This window comes from Epinephelus fuscoguttatus, linkage group LG3 (assembly GCF_011397635.1).
Source record: "Epinephelus fuscoguttatus linkage group LG3, E.fuscoguttatus.final_Chr_v1".
NCBI lineage: Eukaryota > Metazoa > Chordata > Actinopteri > Perciformes > Serranidae > Epinephelus > Epinephelus fuscoguttatus.
In genome coordinates this window covers 8,746,724-8,762,489 of record NC_064754.1, presented here as the reverse complement: position 1 = coordinate 8,762,489, position 15,766 = coordinate 8,746,724, and the positions used below count along the sequence as shown (strand labels likewise).

Sequence of the window (15,766 nt, the reverse complement as noted above, 5' to 3'; positions counted from 1 at the left end):
CTGTTTGGTACTGAGGTGCAAAAAGGGACGTGTCTTGTCTGTTTTAGCTTAAGAGAGGGGTATACAACTTTAAATGGTTGCAGTTTTGTATTTATTTTAGTGCAGATTTTTAAATAAAACATACTGAGCGTTTATAAACCATTTATCATCAGCAGAACCTGTAAAACAGAAGCTATTGCTGGATTTTCAAATTCTGATGGTCCTTGGGCACATCATGTGTGACGAATACGTCTGTCAGAAAAAACAACATAACCAAATCTGAGCTTAAAATTGTGGCATTTCATCAAAATCACTTAAATCACTCGGCAAATATAAACCGTTTGCACCAACTAGCCATCGTGCACGACAAGAGTGAAAAACTGAGGCTGTTTTCAACTGCAGAATTTTGTCTTCAGCTTTTAACTTTTAAACACCAATAGGTATGCTTTAAAAATATAATCACTAATTTATGGTGGAGGAAGGGTCATGCATTTTCTGCCAGTCACTCAGGGAGGCTCAGAGAAAAAGTATTTTTAATGTCAGGGAGGGTCATAATAAGAATAATAATATTAATAATAATACAAAGTCACATCGCAGCCACCCCCATGCTCTGAAAAAGAAAGGAGTAGCATTAGGACAAATTTCGTTTGAGTTTTAAACTAACATGAAAAACCATCCAATTCACATTGAACATAAAAGGTACTGGAATGATTTGCTGTGATTTCTTGTTACCTCTCTCTGTATTCTTGGCGAGCTACACTGGATAAAAAAGCTCTAGGATTAAACTGTATATGAACAGGTTAAAAGCTGTTTAAACACATTTGACCTTCACCGGCTCCAACAGCCCAACTGAAGTTACTGTGCGTTACCGTGGCAACGAGCCGTCGCCGTGGTTGCGCAGACAACTTCCTCACAGCCAGGTAAGAAAGTAACACAACTTTGTTTGGTCCTCATGTTGTTAGCTAGTAAATAAGTTGTTTTAAAGTACTTAATTAACTTTAGAAACGTCATGTTCTGCTTTCTTATACCCTTGGTACCTGAACTTCAGCTCTGTTAAGAGCAGGTAACGTTATTGAACTACGGCAAGTGTAAGTCAACATATTTGGTTTACTAGTGACGTAGTTAACTTTAGCTGTTATAACAAGGTTAGCTTAACTAGCTAACGATAACTAGCAAACACTGCTTAGCTCGTAGACTTTGTGCTGTAATTTAATAGTGGATAACGTGAACCCATTAAAGTTGTTTCAGTAATTTTTTAAAGCACGTGAAGGATATTGTACTCAAGGTACTTAAGTCGAAATAATTAGTAATAGTTGATAAATGTAAGCTAACGTCTACATGCGCTTGTGTGTGCTATCATCAAGATTTTACCTGCAGGTTGGGCCCTTTGTTGTATTTCTTGGTGAATCTCAGTCTCAGTTTTGTCAAATTTTAATCAGCCCTAGGGGAAAAGTATGTAAATAAGACAGTTACACAGTGTTGGGAAGGTTACTTTTGAAATGTAATAGGTTGCAAACTTGTTACCCTGTTAAAAATGCAATAAGTAATGTTACTATTTTAATTACTCCCATCAGAATAATTTTACTCATCAAATGTGATAACTTTTTAATAACTTTTCGAAATATGTTTCAAACTGGGCATTAAAGCCGAATAATGTCCAGAAAATAAGGCTAAAAGATGCAAAGCAACTCTACACTTTTTACCTAAAAGAATATATTCATTGTAACCTCTTTGTGATCAGCAAACATTTTAATTAGCATCTGTAATTTAATCACTTTTTTCTCAATAACTGTATCTGATTACAATTACAGTTATTTTGTAATTTAATCACATGTGACTTGTTACATCTAACTAGTAACTCCCCAACACTGGTTATGCCCCAAGACTGTAAACTTTTTTAGGACTCCTGGTCAGATATAGGCTATAGCATAGCCGAGGGATTATATATTGCGTATCTAGACCTAGATCTAGATCTTGTTTCTAGTCTGTGGCGATTTATCCTGATTAAGCCCAAAGTTTCACACAAAGTTATATAGTCGCAGGATAATAATATATATTGCTTATAGACAGCAAATAATTGGAAGGGATATGCTAATTTCATGTACATTTTTAGCTCTAAGTAAGGATCTTTTTTCTAGTATTATTTCTGATTAATCCCAGAGTTTTAGACAAAGGTATAGATGGTATTTTTCAGGATGTGTTGTCAGATACGTGAGGGATGATAATATATATTGCTTATCTAGACAACAAATAATTAGAAAAAGTCTTTATTTCCATAACATTTTTTTCAGTAGAGTTTTTTTTTATGCCATTAGACTGATAAATCTGTGTTTAGTAAATGATATTACATATAATAGAGACCATGCTTATTTCATGTACGTTTTTGTAGTATGTGGCTTGTTAACATTGCAGGACAGGTATAGCATAAGTATTCAAGTGATTCATGCTCCAAGTTTATGTTTCTTTTTTGTTTGTTTTTTTTACAGAAACTCCAGAGTAAAGTCTTAACAGACACTGGCAAGACAAACTTTGTGGTACCTTAACCTGCTGATGGTATTTAAAGAGAGGTCAGCAGCATGTTTGCTGCAGCAGCAAAATCCCACGACGGAGCTTCTCCGACCTGTGGTAAAGACAATGCAAGGCCTGGATCCAAGGTTAAGAAAAAGGCCAGCTGTCCTGAAGTGACTTTACCACCTCTGTGCCCAGGGCCACCTTCCTTCTCAGCAGCCATTGTGGACAGGGCTCTGTTCAGTCATACCCCAACCCTCAAACAAGTCTCCTCTGACAGACCTTTATCAGTGGTAGAACTCCCTCGTCTTATAGCCCAAGTGGGATCTGGGAGAGCCATAGATGACACAAAGTGGACAGAAGGACCTCGATTAATGGCCTCAGCATTAGGGACTGAAATCCCCTTCAGAACTGCTGATGAGTTGACAGCACAGAGGTACATGGGATAATAACAGAGATTTGATTTTGATTTTAATACACCCATTTGTTCTGATGCAATTTTAAAAGTTGTGGGTATGAGCTCATTGCTCATTTAGCTTACATGAGATGCTAATTTATGAGATACAATACTATTACCACACTGTTTCACACTAGGAAACATTATGAAGAAATATGTAATGTTGATCATAGAATGCGATAGGATTGGTAGGCCCTTGGTATTCTGAAACACACTGCTAGAAATAGATATTTTCGAGACACAGTTTTATCCCAGTGTGTTTTTGGAAATCTGTTACACTGTGAGAATAAGAGCTATCAGATTTAGCTGTAAAAATTCACTCCCCAAACTGTCTGATAAATGTTTTGTTGTTTACACTCAGTTTTTATTGTTTCAGTCTCACAGAGAAAGATGAATCAATAAAAGTCACAACATGTAAGAATAAAAAGATAATGACTGTGAAAAATGGGAACGCAGCCAAACCAAATAAAGTTCCTCTCACTGGCACAAAGGTAGTTGATATCTTTGCCAAGAAAAGAGACCTGGGAGGACTGGAGCTTTATTACCTGAAAGAAGTGGATGGGGACTTTTACAGGTACACTGTAATCAGGTTATCTACCCACCTTTAATTTCACACTCCCATAGATGTTATCATGTAGTATTTTAATTCTGCTGGGATGCACACAATTAATCAATGAATACACAGTGATATTCCCTCTTTGTTTTTAGACCCTATGACCTGCAAGTGGTCCATCCCAGTGACGCTGGTTCTGAGCACTACATCTTCACCCCTAATACTGTGCTACATGTGACAGAGCGGGGTTCTGGTGGACTTGTCAGTCTGGGAGAGTGGTACAGGGAGTTTATGTTGTGGAATTCTTTGCAGGAAATCCCGTTTTTCAGGGAGTTTAGGCTGCGGAAAGCTTTCACCTGGTAAGTACATAAAAAGCAGGACTTTCTGTCTCTTTTTTTTGTTTTATCTTAACGCTTTGTCTTGTTTTTTTGTTTGTTCCAGGTGGCATAGAAATGTGCGCAAGATCTTTTTCCAGCGCAGGTGCGAGAATCTGCAGGATATTCTGGTTATAGCTGTGCCTCAGTTCAGAAATGCTCTTTATTTGCTCACCAGGTGAATCCCATTGACCTTCTGTGACCTTTAACTTTAAAAATTTATAGATGGTAAGATTTATCATTAGTTGCTCATATTGCGTGGTAATGATACTGTATCTTTTTACAGAATTATTGAAGAGCTGAAAGGGACTCACTGGCTGCCCCAGGAAGAGTCTAAATCCTTCACGTTGCTGGAATTCAAGAATGCACTGATAACCATGAATCAAGAGTGTCTGCAGATATTGGAGAAGTTATCACAGTGTCGTGCTGGCATCCTAAACGTGGTAACACAATTTTCTAAAGTAAAACAAAACAATACAAAACTCAAATGTGTTAAGGTGTGAAGAATAGCTTTAATGATGGAGCAAACATTACAGACAGTTTCATCTGAGAAAGAAGTTTGCCCATTTCCAAAATTTTTTTTTTTTTTTTTTTTTTACAAAATGCGTCTTTAAAATGTTATCACTTACATTTTTTATTGCAGTGATGTTTTTTTTAATCCCCCAGGTAAAAGAGGACATTTACAAGGCACACAGTGAGCTTCAGCTGCACATGGAATACGCAAAAAAACCAAATAAACGCTACGAACCCATTCACCTCCATCTGGCTCACCAGCAGGAGCTCAAGAGAGAGTTGGCTAGGTCTGAAAGCATCTTGCAGAAATTGGGCAACTTTGCTGATCTCGTCAATCAAATGACTGTGCAGTCTCTCGTCACGATCACCCGACAAGATGTTGTTTATTTCCTCAACAATGTTTTGAGGGTAATGAGCGCATTCTTCGTCACTCTATTTATGTAGCAGTGTCCAACTACAAGGACACAAGCCTTACTACTACTGTTGATTAAAAACATAATAGCCTTGTCATTTTTGCTTTGAATAAACAACATTTTCAGATAGAGCACTTTTGCAACCTGCTCTGGAGCTTTAACCAGGAGAGATTTAGATACACATTTTTTATTACTATGAAATAATGTAGGAAGCATCAGATTAAAAAAAGAGAATGAATTGGATTAAAATGTAATTAAATTAATGCTGTTGATGTATTTTTGTTTGTCAGAGGAAGAAGTCTCAGCAGGGCTCTCTCTTCCGCACTGAGCTGTGTTTCAGTGCCAGTAGTCAGCTGAGTGTGGACCCGCCAATACATCTGTTCCAAGAAACAGTGAGTGAAGCACTTCTGACTGTTGGCAACTCCATAATCCAGGTAATTACAAATTTCCACAGTTAAAAACAAAGCTACACCTACATTATATTATATTGTTCAGTTGTTACTGGGTGTTACTGGAAATGTGCCTCATATTTGTGACAATTGGTAATGGAGAAAAGAAATTACAACATAATATTTCACTTTTATAGTTCATAATCTGAGGCACCACATAAACAGAAAAGTGTTTGCACCAGTGGAATGACTCAGTTACCAAAACACATTAAAAAAAATGACAGTATGAATATCTCCAAAGGGTTTATTTGCACAGATGTACGGCCTTGGATGTACTTATTACAAATAACATTAAATTTGCTCTACAGCAATGACATAATCATTTTTAGAGAGTTATATACAACAGTTATGTAGCATGAATACTTGCATTATATTTAATGTTTTATGTTTATTGTATCTGTTTATTCAAGCAGTGTTTCGATCATTAATTTATCACCAGCCTTTTAACACCTTTCTTCTCTGGTAGATGTGTGACACTTGTGGATTCTTCCTAGAGATAAGTGACAGTGTCTTAACCTCGGATTTAACATCTGACTTCAGTTATATTGAACATCTGACTGTTACAGGTACGGATCTTTGTGTTGAGGTTGTTGCTGGTCTTCAAATTTCACTCTTCTGATTTCAGTTGATAGAGTTAACCTGCAGTATTCATATAAATATTTGACTGAAGCTGGCACAGAGTTGTCATTCCTGTTGCTGTATGAAACGGTTCCAAAGTCAGATTAACTATGGTATATTATTTGTCATTTGACACATAATTCATTGAGTATCCATTGTTTTAATTCTCAGGGGACAATAAGAACAACGATGGAATGACTGGTCGCAGAAAGTTTTGCTGCGATCGACTGCTCAGAGACCTGTCAGCTCGATGGCTGGCGCTGTCTCAACAGACCACACTAATGGTGCAAGGTGACAGGGTGCATGGCTGCTACTATCCCCTCCCCAAGGGACAGTTAGAGTGGCACATCAGCATCAATGACGTTGCAAAACAAGTTGAGAAAGAGCACGCCGAGATCATGCAGGCAAGACTGTCATTTTCAAATCAATTACTAGCAAATGTTGAAGCATAATCAACAGTCGTGTTGAAGAATTTACAAACCTGCTCACACCTTTCTTGTATTTAGAAAGCCGCACTAGAAATCCAGCAGCTGTGCGAGAGCTACTCATGGTTGGTGGACATCTATTTGTTCGTTAGCCAATGGAGTCGAGCCTCTTTGGAATCCATGAAGGATCAGCCTGCTGTACAGTATGAGGAGTACATAAAGAAGGTGCGCGACTGGATGGAGAGAATCTACACAGGTCCCTCATCAGTCTCCACCTCAAACCAGCTGTTCATCATTGAGTGCACTCACATAAAGGAACATCTAGGTATGTCTTCTTTAATACTAGAGTACAGATTCCTCTACAAGAACTTTTCAAATCAGCATTGCCCCAAAAGTAAACTGTATGGCCAGTTGATGGGTTGAGAAATTGCTTTATCTTCTTCATAGTGAATGCCCTGAAAGCTCTAATATTTTCTTTGCCTTTGTTTTTCAAGGACAACAGCTAAGGGTCATTGAGGAGGGAGTGCTAGAGCACCTTGCTGAGCAGATAAAGCTGCACACAGAAAGCCTCATATCAGACTTGGAGAGTGCTTCTGCTGACCTCAAGGCAGAACCAGGAGACTTACATGACCTCTCACAATACGCTCTTACGGTAAAGAAGCTCTCTAAACTTTACATACTTGCATGAAAAATAAAAACGTAAAAGCAGAAAATGGGATGTAAAGGGAAATACATAACCAGGTTTGCAGAAGAGATAAAATAACCCAAAGGGTATGAAGACAACACTCTAGTTTTCCTAGTTTTACCTTTACAAAGTTGGTAGATGGAAGATTCAGATCCTGTGAGACTCCTCTTTTGGTCACACATTCACTTTAATTTAATTATTCATCCCATGGGCTCTGTCTTTCAGTGTTCTGAATTTAGAATCCATTATCCAAGAATGATCAGGTGATGCATAGTGCATTAAGGTCGTCAGTGATGTTATTTGAAGGAACACCGGTGCATCCTTGTATAACTGGCAGGAGTAAGTAGTCCAGTGAACTTTTGTAATGATGACTTATTTAACACTCTCAAAAAGCAGTTTCAAGTCAGAGTGAGACGTGTGACGTAGATTGTATTTCAGCTAACCATAACCCTCACCTTTGGACACTAGACTTTAAATACTTTTCAACATGTCAACTTTCAACTAATATTTAATGCTCTGTAACATAATAAGATTTTAGCCATCTGATATCACATATTTTGATGATTTCGGACCCCAAAAGCAACATATCACTATTGTTTGACAAACACCTTGTTTTTGCAAAAGAAAAGAAAGAAAAGGCAAGTTTTTTATATAGCACATTTCTGCAACAAGGCAATTCAAAGTGCTTTACATAAAGCATCAAAAGCATCAAGACTAAGTGCAAAAGAAATACACCATGGCGCCAGTAAAGAGCTGGAGACTAAGACAGATATAAAACAGAAGAATAAAAGTTACAGTGATGTCTTTCACTTTATATTATTTAAGAATTTTCATCTTAAAATTCAAATTTAAAACAGCAGTCTGCAAATTTAAAGTTACATGGTTTCTGATCTTACCTGTGGACCAGGAGACACATTTCACATCACTGATGTAACACTGTATGTTAGCCATGATAAACATATAAAACTGATAATAATGCTAAATGTGTCTTTTCATTTCAGAAAAGGGAGTCTGTGAAAATGTTGGCTGACATGAAGAAACGTGTGGAGTACATTCACTCCCTCCAGGACACTATTAGCATGAACTATAGGATGATGACCGAACAGGAGGTGACTTTGGAAGAAAAGGTGTGCAGGCAAAAAAGGAAATGATCGCATTAATAATCATATTATAGTTGTACAATCTAGTTTCATGCATCATTACGGAACACTGTAGGGTATTTGCTTTTGTTTTCTATATTCAGATGCTGGCCACCTGGGATGGCTTTATTGCCCACTTAAATCAAGCAGATAGCATTGTGTGCCAACGTCTTCCTTCAGTTGCTAATGCATTGGACACCATGTTCTCATTTCTGGCCCGTGACCTTCAAAACATGGTCTCTGAAGCTACATCGGGAGCCTTCCTTGACCCAACCCAGAATGCAAAAGAGATGGTCCCCAAACTGACCCACATGTATGTGCATGTGCAGAATCTCAGCGCAAAGATGGAGCAGCTCAGCAGAAACAGTCAAAACCTGCAAGGTGAGATGGTATAAATTATGGATATAAATTGTTTCCAGACTGGAAAACATTATTTTTGAACTCGTGCTTTGACCACTGGTAGATTAAATATGCATGTTTAACAAGAAAAAAAAAACTTGGTGGTTTTGCTCTAAGCATGGTAAAAATGTTATCATGTTATGTATTTACAAAATCCTAATCTAATCAGACTGTTATGTTCTATTGCCTCCCATTAGAACATCCAATGGATTTGACCGTTTTGACAACACATGTTCAGATGATTAAAGCCCGTAAAGAGCTGTGGGAGCTGATTGCTGTGTACACAGCATGGATGGAGGAATGGAAACAGCTGCTTTTCACTGAGGTAACATGTCAGTGTTCCTCTCTGTACTTACTGACAAGATGGTTAAACAGGTTTGGCAAGGAGATCATTATTTGAATGCATTCATTGTGATTTGTTTAAAATATACAACTCAAATTAGCTTTCTCTGTCTGTCTTTAAAGGTTTTGTGTGTAAGATTTAGGGGGATATATTGGCTGAAATTAAAAATAATAAATATGTTTCCTTTAGTGGATCATCATCAAAAAAAGAAGAATTGTTGTGTTTTCATTGCCTTAGAATGAGCTGTCTATATCTACATAGGGAGTGGATCCTCATCCACGTAGTCTGCCATGTTGCACTGCCATGTTTCTACAGCTGCTCAGAATGGACAAACCTAAAATAGGCTCTAGATAGGGCTAGTTGCGTTTGTGCGTCAGCCACAGTAGTTAGCAGCTCCTCTGCAGAGTCAGAAAACAAACCGATTTTTCTATGTTAAACTGCTTTATCAGTTGTTTTTGCCAGTATCAAGCACCAGGTCTGTTTGTTTTGGGAAGGAAGAGACCTCTGCAGATTATTTGGCTCCTCATAAACCCCCCCTAAACATCCAGATCTTAAGTTATCTGGAAAAAAAAGGTGAGCACATATTAGCAGGTGCTGAGCTAGCGGCCTGTCTTTGACATGCCAAACAGCTTTGGAGAAACACTGATGTGTAACATAAAACTGCTTTATTGAGTGTTTTTACTGGTTTCATCACTGTGTTCATTTGTTTTGGAGAGGAAGAGACCTCTGCAGTTAATTAAGCTCCCACTAAAAACCTCCTGATCAATGAACAGTAAAGGAATTCCAACTGGGAGAAGTTTAAGCTAGTTGCAATCTGCAGTCCTCACTGCTAGATGCCACTAAATCACCCCAAATCCCCCTAAATTTTACACACTGCTCCTTTAATTTATTTTGAGAACAAGTATTCTAATATTAAAAATTGGAGTAATGGTAAGCACAGCCTATCTCACAATATAACATCACAGTATTTTGTGTGTGAGTGTTGTGTGAATTAAAACATTTCAGTATTCCTCTGAAATATGTTTCTGTCAGGTTGTGGTGTCACAAGCTCAGGGGAAAATTGCCACATGGACAGAGCAAGCGCTTTCTCTAACAAGTATCATACCAACCCATGATGCAGTGCTGCAGGAGACTTTAGGAACCCTGGAAAGCTTAAGCCATCAGCTGTCAGTCATGGCCAAGCTGCAGAGCCCCACACTCAAACATAGACATCGGAAAGCTATTTTTGAAGGTCAGACACTTAACTCATTTTGTAATACATGCATGCAACCCCAGCATATCTAAACTGATCAAAATAAATTTCCCCTGGCAGGAATTGGCCTAGTGTATGTCCCAGAGAGGGAGGTGACAATTGCTGACCTGACATCTCAACAACTTAAAGTTGATGAGAAACTACTTACCAAGGTGACAACACCAACAAACAATTAAATGCCATTAACACATTTCTTGATTAATTATACTAATGGGACATTTTTGTCCTGTCAGATATGCAGAGATGCACAAGCAGAGTGCCACATGGAGCAAACCCTCCAAAAGCTTCAACAGGGATGGAAAACCAGACTCTTCCAGCTGGACAAATTCACTCTGCCTGTTTGGCAGCATCCTGAGTCACAACACGGATTAATAGAGACAGAAGAGCCCACAGAGAGCACTGTTTCAAATCTCCAAGCTGCCAGTCAACGCTCCTGTAATGATGCAAGATTCATCATTGGTGAGACTGAATACCAAACTAGCAAATTAGTAATGCAGATGTAGTCAGTGTAATGAGTTACTGCTTTGGCTCTGTTGCAAGAGAAAGTGTGTAAAAATATTCACCGAACAAACTGCTGGGATGTTCCATGTGTTTGTTCACTCAGGTCTGGAAATGCACTTTGCTGAGATAGAGAATGATTTGATGGCTCTGTACATCATGTTGGAGTCTCCACACAGTGTTGAGTACCGGGTGCAGATGGAGGATTGGGTGCAATCACTACAAGATCTTGGTAAGGTGGATATTACGGCTGGGCGATTAATCTGGTTTTATGTTCAGTTACGATTTTGGCATCTCTCGATTTTCAAAACAAGAAATTGAGATAAAATGATTTTGTGCTGCATGATGAGCCTTCCCACGTTGCTCCCATTTTGTTTTAATTTTGTAAATCAAGCACACCCCTTCCCAGTGCATGCTCTCGGCCCCCCCCCAAACAGTGTTGCCAACTTGTCGGCTTTCTCGCTAGACTTAATAACCTTTTTAGTGACTTTATTTCTCAAAAGCAATTTAGCGACTTCACCCCATTATGGTAAAGGCAAGAAATGTAATAAGATATACTATATTGTTTTTAATTTCCATGCATGCTGCGCAGAATAAGCACAGTCTACCGCTCCTCTACTGAGTCTCTTCCCCTAACTTCATTTGTGCAACAACACTGCGCAGGCACCAGCAGGGTCTGAGGCAGGCATAGGGTGAGTGGCAGGGAGTGTCCTTCGTGACTGAGCCTTCATTTAGAATTTTGTGTTCTCGATCTTACGCTACCAGTTTGGACAGGCACACAAGAAAACTGGCACAGTTAAGTCGCTTCCCAAAGTCACACAATAACACAAACTTAACAACCTGATTGAGGGGCAGCAGAAGACCAGCTACTCATTGTGTTGTGTGAGGTAAAGATTACTTTTTCTGCCATTGGAGTGTAATGGTGACAGTTTCCCATTGTAGACGGCTGTCTGACAGCAAAGTAAAGTGGTGAAAATATACTAAATACAACGTATATTTAAAGTGGTGTTGATTTTTTTAGGTGGTCCTATTTTTATGTGACTAAAATACTGCTAATTTTGCTGCTATTTTCCACAGTCACCAGACTCCCTTCAATATAAATCAGAATAATCATGATTATTATTTTCGCGAATTGAGCAGCCCTGGGGCGTCGGTGGCTTAGTGGTAGAGCAGGCGCCCCATGTACAAGGCTGTTGCCGCAGCGGCCCGGGTTCGACTCAAGCCTGTGGCCCTTTGTCACAAGGTACAAAAACCATATAAACATTGTTTGTCTTTTGCTTTTAATATTAACAGGGAAGCTGCTCTCTTTATTTGAAAGATATCAGCAAACATGGGCCTTCTTGACCAGGATGTTCCATGAAACATCCTTTAGTGTTCAGAGAAAGGACCTGGTATGTACCTTTACCTGCGTCATTACAAACCAACATATGTCATTTTACTATTCTGTGAAACTGATACATTTTCCAACATTTGCTTTAAGTTCACATGTTTTTTTTTTCATAGTTGGAGCGATTCCAACCAGTTGATGAGACATTTAAGGAAGTTATGCACTCTATATCAAGTGACCTTCATGTGTTGAGCTTGATTCATTCTACAAAGACAAATGACAGATTCCATGGTAAAAGCCTTTGCCAGAGTCTCATCGATGGTCTGTCTACAATGGAGGCCATTTCCAACCAGATGGTGGATCTCCTGGAGACCCTCTGTGAACAGTTTCCAAGACTTTGGTTCTTGAGTGAAAGGGAAGTGATACAACTACTCTCCTTTCATCCAACGCCGTTCATTCTGCAACCCTTTGTACGCAAATGCTTTAAAGGGATACACTGGCTTGAAGTGGATTGTGAAAAACAGTCTCAAAGCCACAGACGGACGAAGGTGCTGGGGTTGTTTGGCAGCCTCCAGGAGCACATTACCTTTCCATCTCCTTTGGAACCAAATCTGGATGCCTTGGTTTGGCTTCGTGTCTTTGAGAAACAATTAAAGTTGACCATGGTAAAGCTACTGAAACAATGTGCTATTGTGCGAAACCAGCTTGAACCATCCAGTCAAGATTTGGCATGTGGTAAGCAAGTTGGAGACCCCCTGTTCCACATTGCTGGAAGGAAAAAAATTGTAGTACCCTTACTGGATTTGCTCTCCGAATATCCTCTCCAGTGTCTGCTGGTCGTTGAGGAGGCAGTTTGGTGCAGGGCTGTTCTACAAGCTTTCCAAAAATCGAGCCCAGTGACACTGAGAAACATAAAAGCATACCACTCTGCAAAACTGAAAAGCCTTGGCAGCTGTATAAGAGATGGAGTCACAGGGGCCAAATGTGAATCTTTGGTTTCTAAATACATGATGATGTATCTACGTGCTTTGGTGCTTCTCACAATGAAGCATGCACAGCAGCTGTCTCGACTCATGGAGGTACAGTGTGTGCTGGAATCATCTTTTGAGTGGCTCAGTATGATGAAGTATCATATTAACTCAGAAGATCAGAGTCTGAAAGGCAGTGACGATCCAGCATGTTACGTGGATATTTTGGGCCATCGACTCAAATATAATCATGAGTATATTGGTCCAGAAGATTGGGTGATGGTTCATACTCCATCCACAGATCGGGCGATACTGGGAGTCCTCCTTGCTCTGACAAGCTACAGATGTGGGTTTGTGAGTGGACCTTGCATGTCTGGAAAGAATACAACCGTGGCCCAGTTAGGAAAAGCTCTGGGGCGACAGGTTGTCACAATGCAATGTTGTCCAAGCATGAGACCTGGTGTTGTTCAGCGGTTGCTGTGGGGTGCTCTACAGACTGGAGCATGGCTTCTGCTGGACTCTGTAGACTTACTAACGCAAGGGGTCTTGTCATTACTGGGGCAACATCTCGTAGACATCTATCAATCCTTCTCAGAGTTAACAGGAAGTAAGAATCAAAGATGGAATGAGGAGCCAAAAGGCAGAACTGCAGATGAGGTCACAGGCTGCAAAAACATTGTTGATTCAAAATGCCACCTGGTACTTGCAGGGAAAAGCATTGCTGCCAGCCTAAGCTATGGATGTGTTCTTATCTCATTGAAGGGATATACATCTGAGATTCCAGAGAGTCTGCGATGGGCAATCAGACCTATTGCATTAACCCATCCAGATTACGGGATCATTGCTGAAGTAATGCTGACGTCCATTGGTTTCTCAGAGGCCACTTCTTTAAGTCGACGTCTAGTGTGCCTCATCAGCCTGGCTAAGGATTCCCTCTGTCTGCCTGATTTCATCACTGATGACCAGAGCTGCTATCTTGTTGTCTTGCAAAAGATCATTTTCACCTCTGAAATACACCTACAACAAAGTGTAAGGCAACGAGAAATTTCAGATGAAGCTAAAGGAGTGGCTGTAGAACAAACTGAGCGTGCAACTGCACAAAATGTGACTGCTGGACTTGTTGGAAAGGATATAAAAGAAACTGAAAAACCATCTCGGTTGTGCAGTTCTCATTTGTCAATTATACGGGGAATAATGGAGGAGACAGCCATAGTCAAAGCTGTTTTTTCTGTCTTCTTACCTGTTCTTTATGAGCACAAGAAAGCCTCACAGTTCTACATCATTTTCAAGGACACGTTCCCTATTGCATGTCAGTTTCCTCTTTTCCAGCAGTACATTGAGGAAGATGAAAAGACTCCACTTAAAGAAGCAGTTACAGAAGCATTACGAAGAAAACTGTTTCACTCTGACACAGAAATAATTAGCAGTGCTCTTACACTCTACCAGACCATGACATTTTCTCAGGCAGTTATCCTTATAGGCCCTTCAGGTAGTGGAAAGACGACCAGTTACTGTGCTCTAGCTGGGGCACTAAATCATCTGGCTGCCAAGACAGATATGTTTGAAAATGGAAATATGATTGAGGGAGATACCCCACAGGCAGAGCCACAGATGTCTGCTTCAATCTGGAACCCTGTTGACACTGTGGTCTTATTCCCTAATGCCATGTCTCATGAAGAGGTATTTGGCTGCTTCTGTGAAAAGAGAGGATGGCAAGACGGAGCTGTTGCAAAGGTGCTGAGAGATTCACAGCGACATGAACCAACATGTTCCTCAGTCTGCATCAATAAAAAGAAAAGTGGTCAGATACAAACATGGCTGGTAATGGATGGGAATCCTGTTGAGCATCCCTGCTGGTTAGATTACTTAACCACACTATGCATTCCTAAGGACCCCTTTTTGTGCCTGCCATCAGGTGAAACACTGCTATCCCAGTCGCACGTTAAGCTGCTCATGGAGATCACTGACCTACGTGATGCAAGTCCGTCTGCAGTGACCCGTTGCAGCCATGTTTATTTCACAGGCACTGATGTATGGAAGGCTGTGTGGAAGAGTGAAATGGATGCTCTATCTTCTGAGCACAAACTGAATGAAGTAACCTTGAAAATGTGGAATCGACTAGCTGCAGATCTTTTCTGCAGCACTCTTAGTCTTCTCAGGCAAAAGGCTTTAACCTCTGCAATCCATAATGATGGCGAATCATTTAAAAACCATGTGAATGGAGTACAAGAAATCATGTCCTTTGTTCGGATCCTACGCGCCCTACTGCAGTATTTTGAAAAGGATGTGAAAGAAGCTGAGGCAATACCACAAACAGACAAAAAAGGTATAACCATTGCTCATTAACATGTAACCTCGAAATCATACGGACTAGTTAAGGTATTGACTTTTTTAATACTGCATCACTTATTCTCCCACCAGATATACCTCTACACAGAACTGGAACAGCAGGCACAGATCCCCACATGAAACAAGATCTGCTCGCCAGGAACCTTTTTCTGGTGGCTTATATTTGGGGATTTGGTGGATATCTTCATCCTCGGTAAGAGAATCTTTTTGACGTGTTTTGTAGTCACAATTATTTATGCAAATAATTTAATATGTATGTTATTTCTATACGCATATTTAATCACTTTTTTCTTATGAACTAAATATTTGTCACAGATTTTCTTTGTATACTTTTTGTTTATATTTCAGCCACTGGCCACAGTTTGACTTACTAGCCCGTCAAGTGCTGTTTAATTGTCGGTACAAAATTGTGGTTCCTGATGAGGAGAGTGTGTTTGAACACTTTTTTAACATCGACAGCAAAATATGCCCCAGGAGCACACTGCTGACAAATTCTATCACCTCCCAGGTTTGTCCT

General features: G+C 39.7%; 1 protein-coding gene across 1 annotated transcript in view; it reads left to right on the top strand.

Moving 5' to 3' along the window:
- The first annotated feature begins 875 nt into the window (after positions 1–875).
- LOC125886191 (dynein heavy chain domain-containing protein 1-like) overlaps positions 876–15,766 on the top strand; it is a 30,987-nt gene continuing 16,096 nt past the window's right edge. The window contains exons 1-21 of the mRNA XM_049572199.1: positions 876–899; positions 2,466–2,923; positions 3,321–3,518; positions 3,653–3,856; positions 3,939–4,049; positions 4,158–4,314; positions 4,538–4,792; positions 5,088–5,231; positions 5,713–5,812; positions 6,036–6,268; positions 6,371–6,614; positions 6,784–6,941; positions 7,976–8,101; positions 8,218–8,494; positions 8,710–8,837; positions 9,888–10,086; positions 10,168–10,259; positions 10,341–10,566; positions 10,712–10,837; positions 15,322–15,442; positions 15,598–15,757. Of these exons, the coding sequence (XP_049428156.1) occupies positions 2,556–2,923; positions 3,321–3,518; positions 3,653–3,856; positions 3,939–4,049; positions 4,158–4,314; positions 4,538–4,792; positions 5,088–5,231; positions 5,713–5,812; positions 6,036–6,268; positions 6,371–6,614; positions 6,784–6,941; positions 7,976–8,101; positions 8,218–8,494; positions 8,710–8,837; positions 9,888–10,086; positions 10,168–10,259; positions 10,341–10,566; positions 10,712–10,837; positions 15,322–15,442; positions 15,598–15,757 (3,627 nt within the window). The 5' untranslated portion in view covers positions 876–899; positions 2,466–2,555. The remainder of the gene's footprint in view (positions 900–2,465; positions 2,924–3,320; positions 3,519–3,652; positions 3,857–3,938; positions 4,050–4,157; positions 4,315–4,537; positions 4,793–5,087; positions 5,232–5,712; positions 5,813–6,035; positions 6,269–6,370; positions 6,615–6,783; positions 6,942–7,975; positions 8,102–8,217; positions 8,495–8,709; positions 8,838–9,887; positions 10,087–10,167; positions 10,260–10,340; positions 10,567–10,711; positions 10,838–15,321; positions 15,443–15,597; positions 15,758–15,766) is intronic.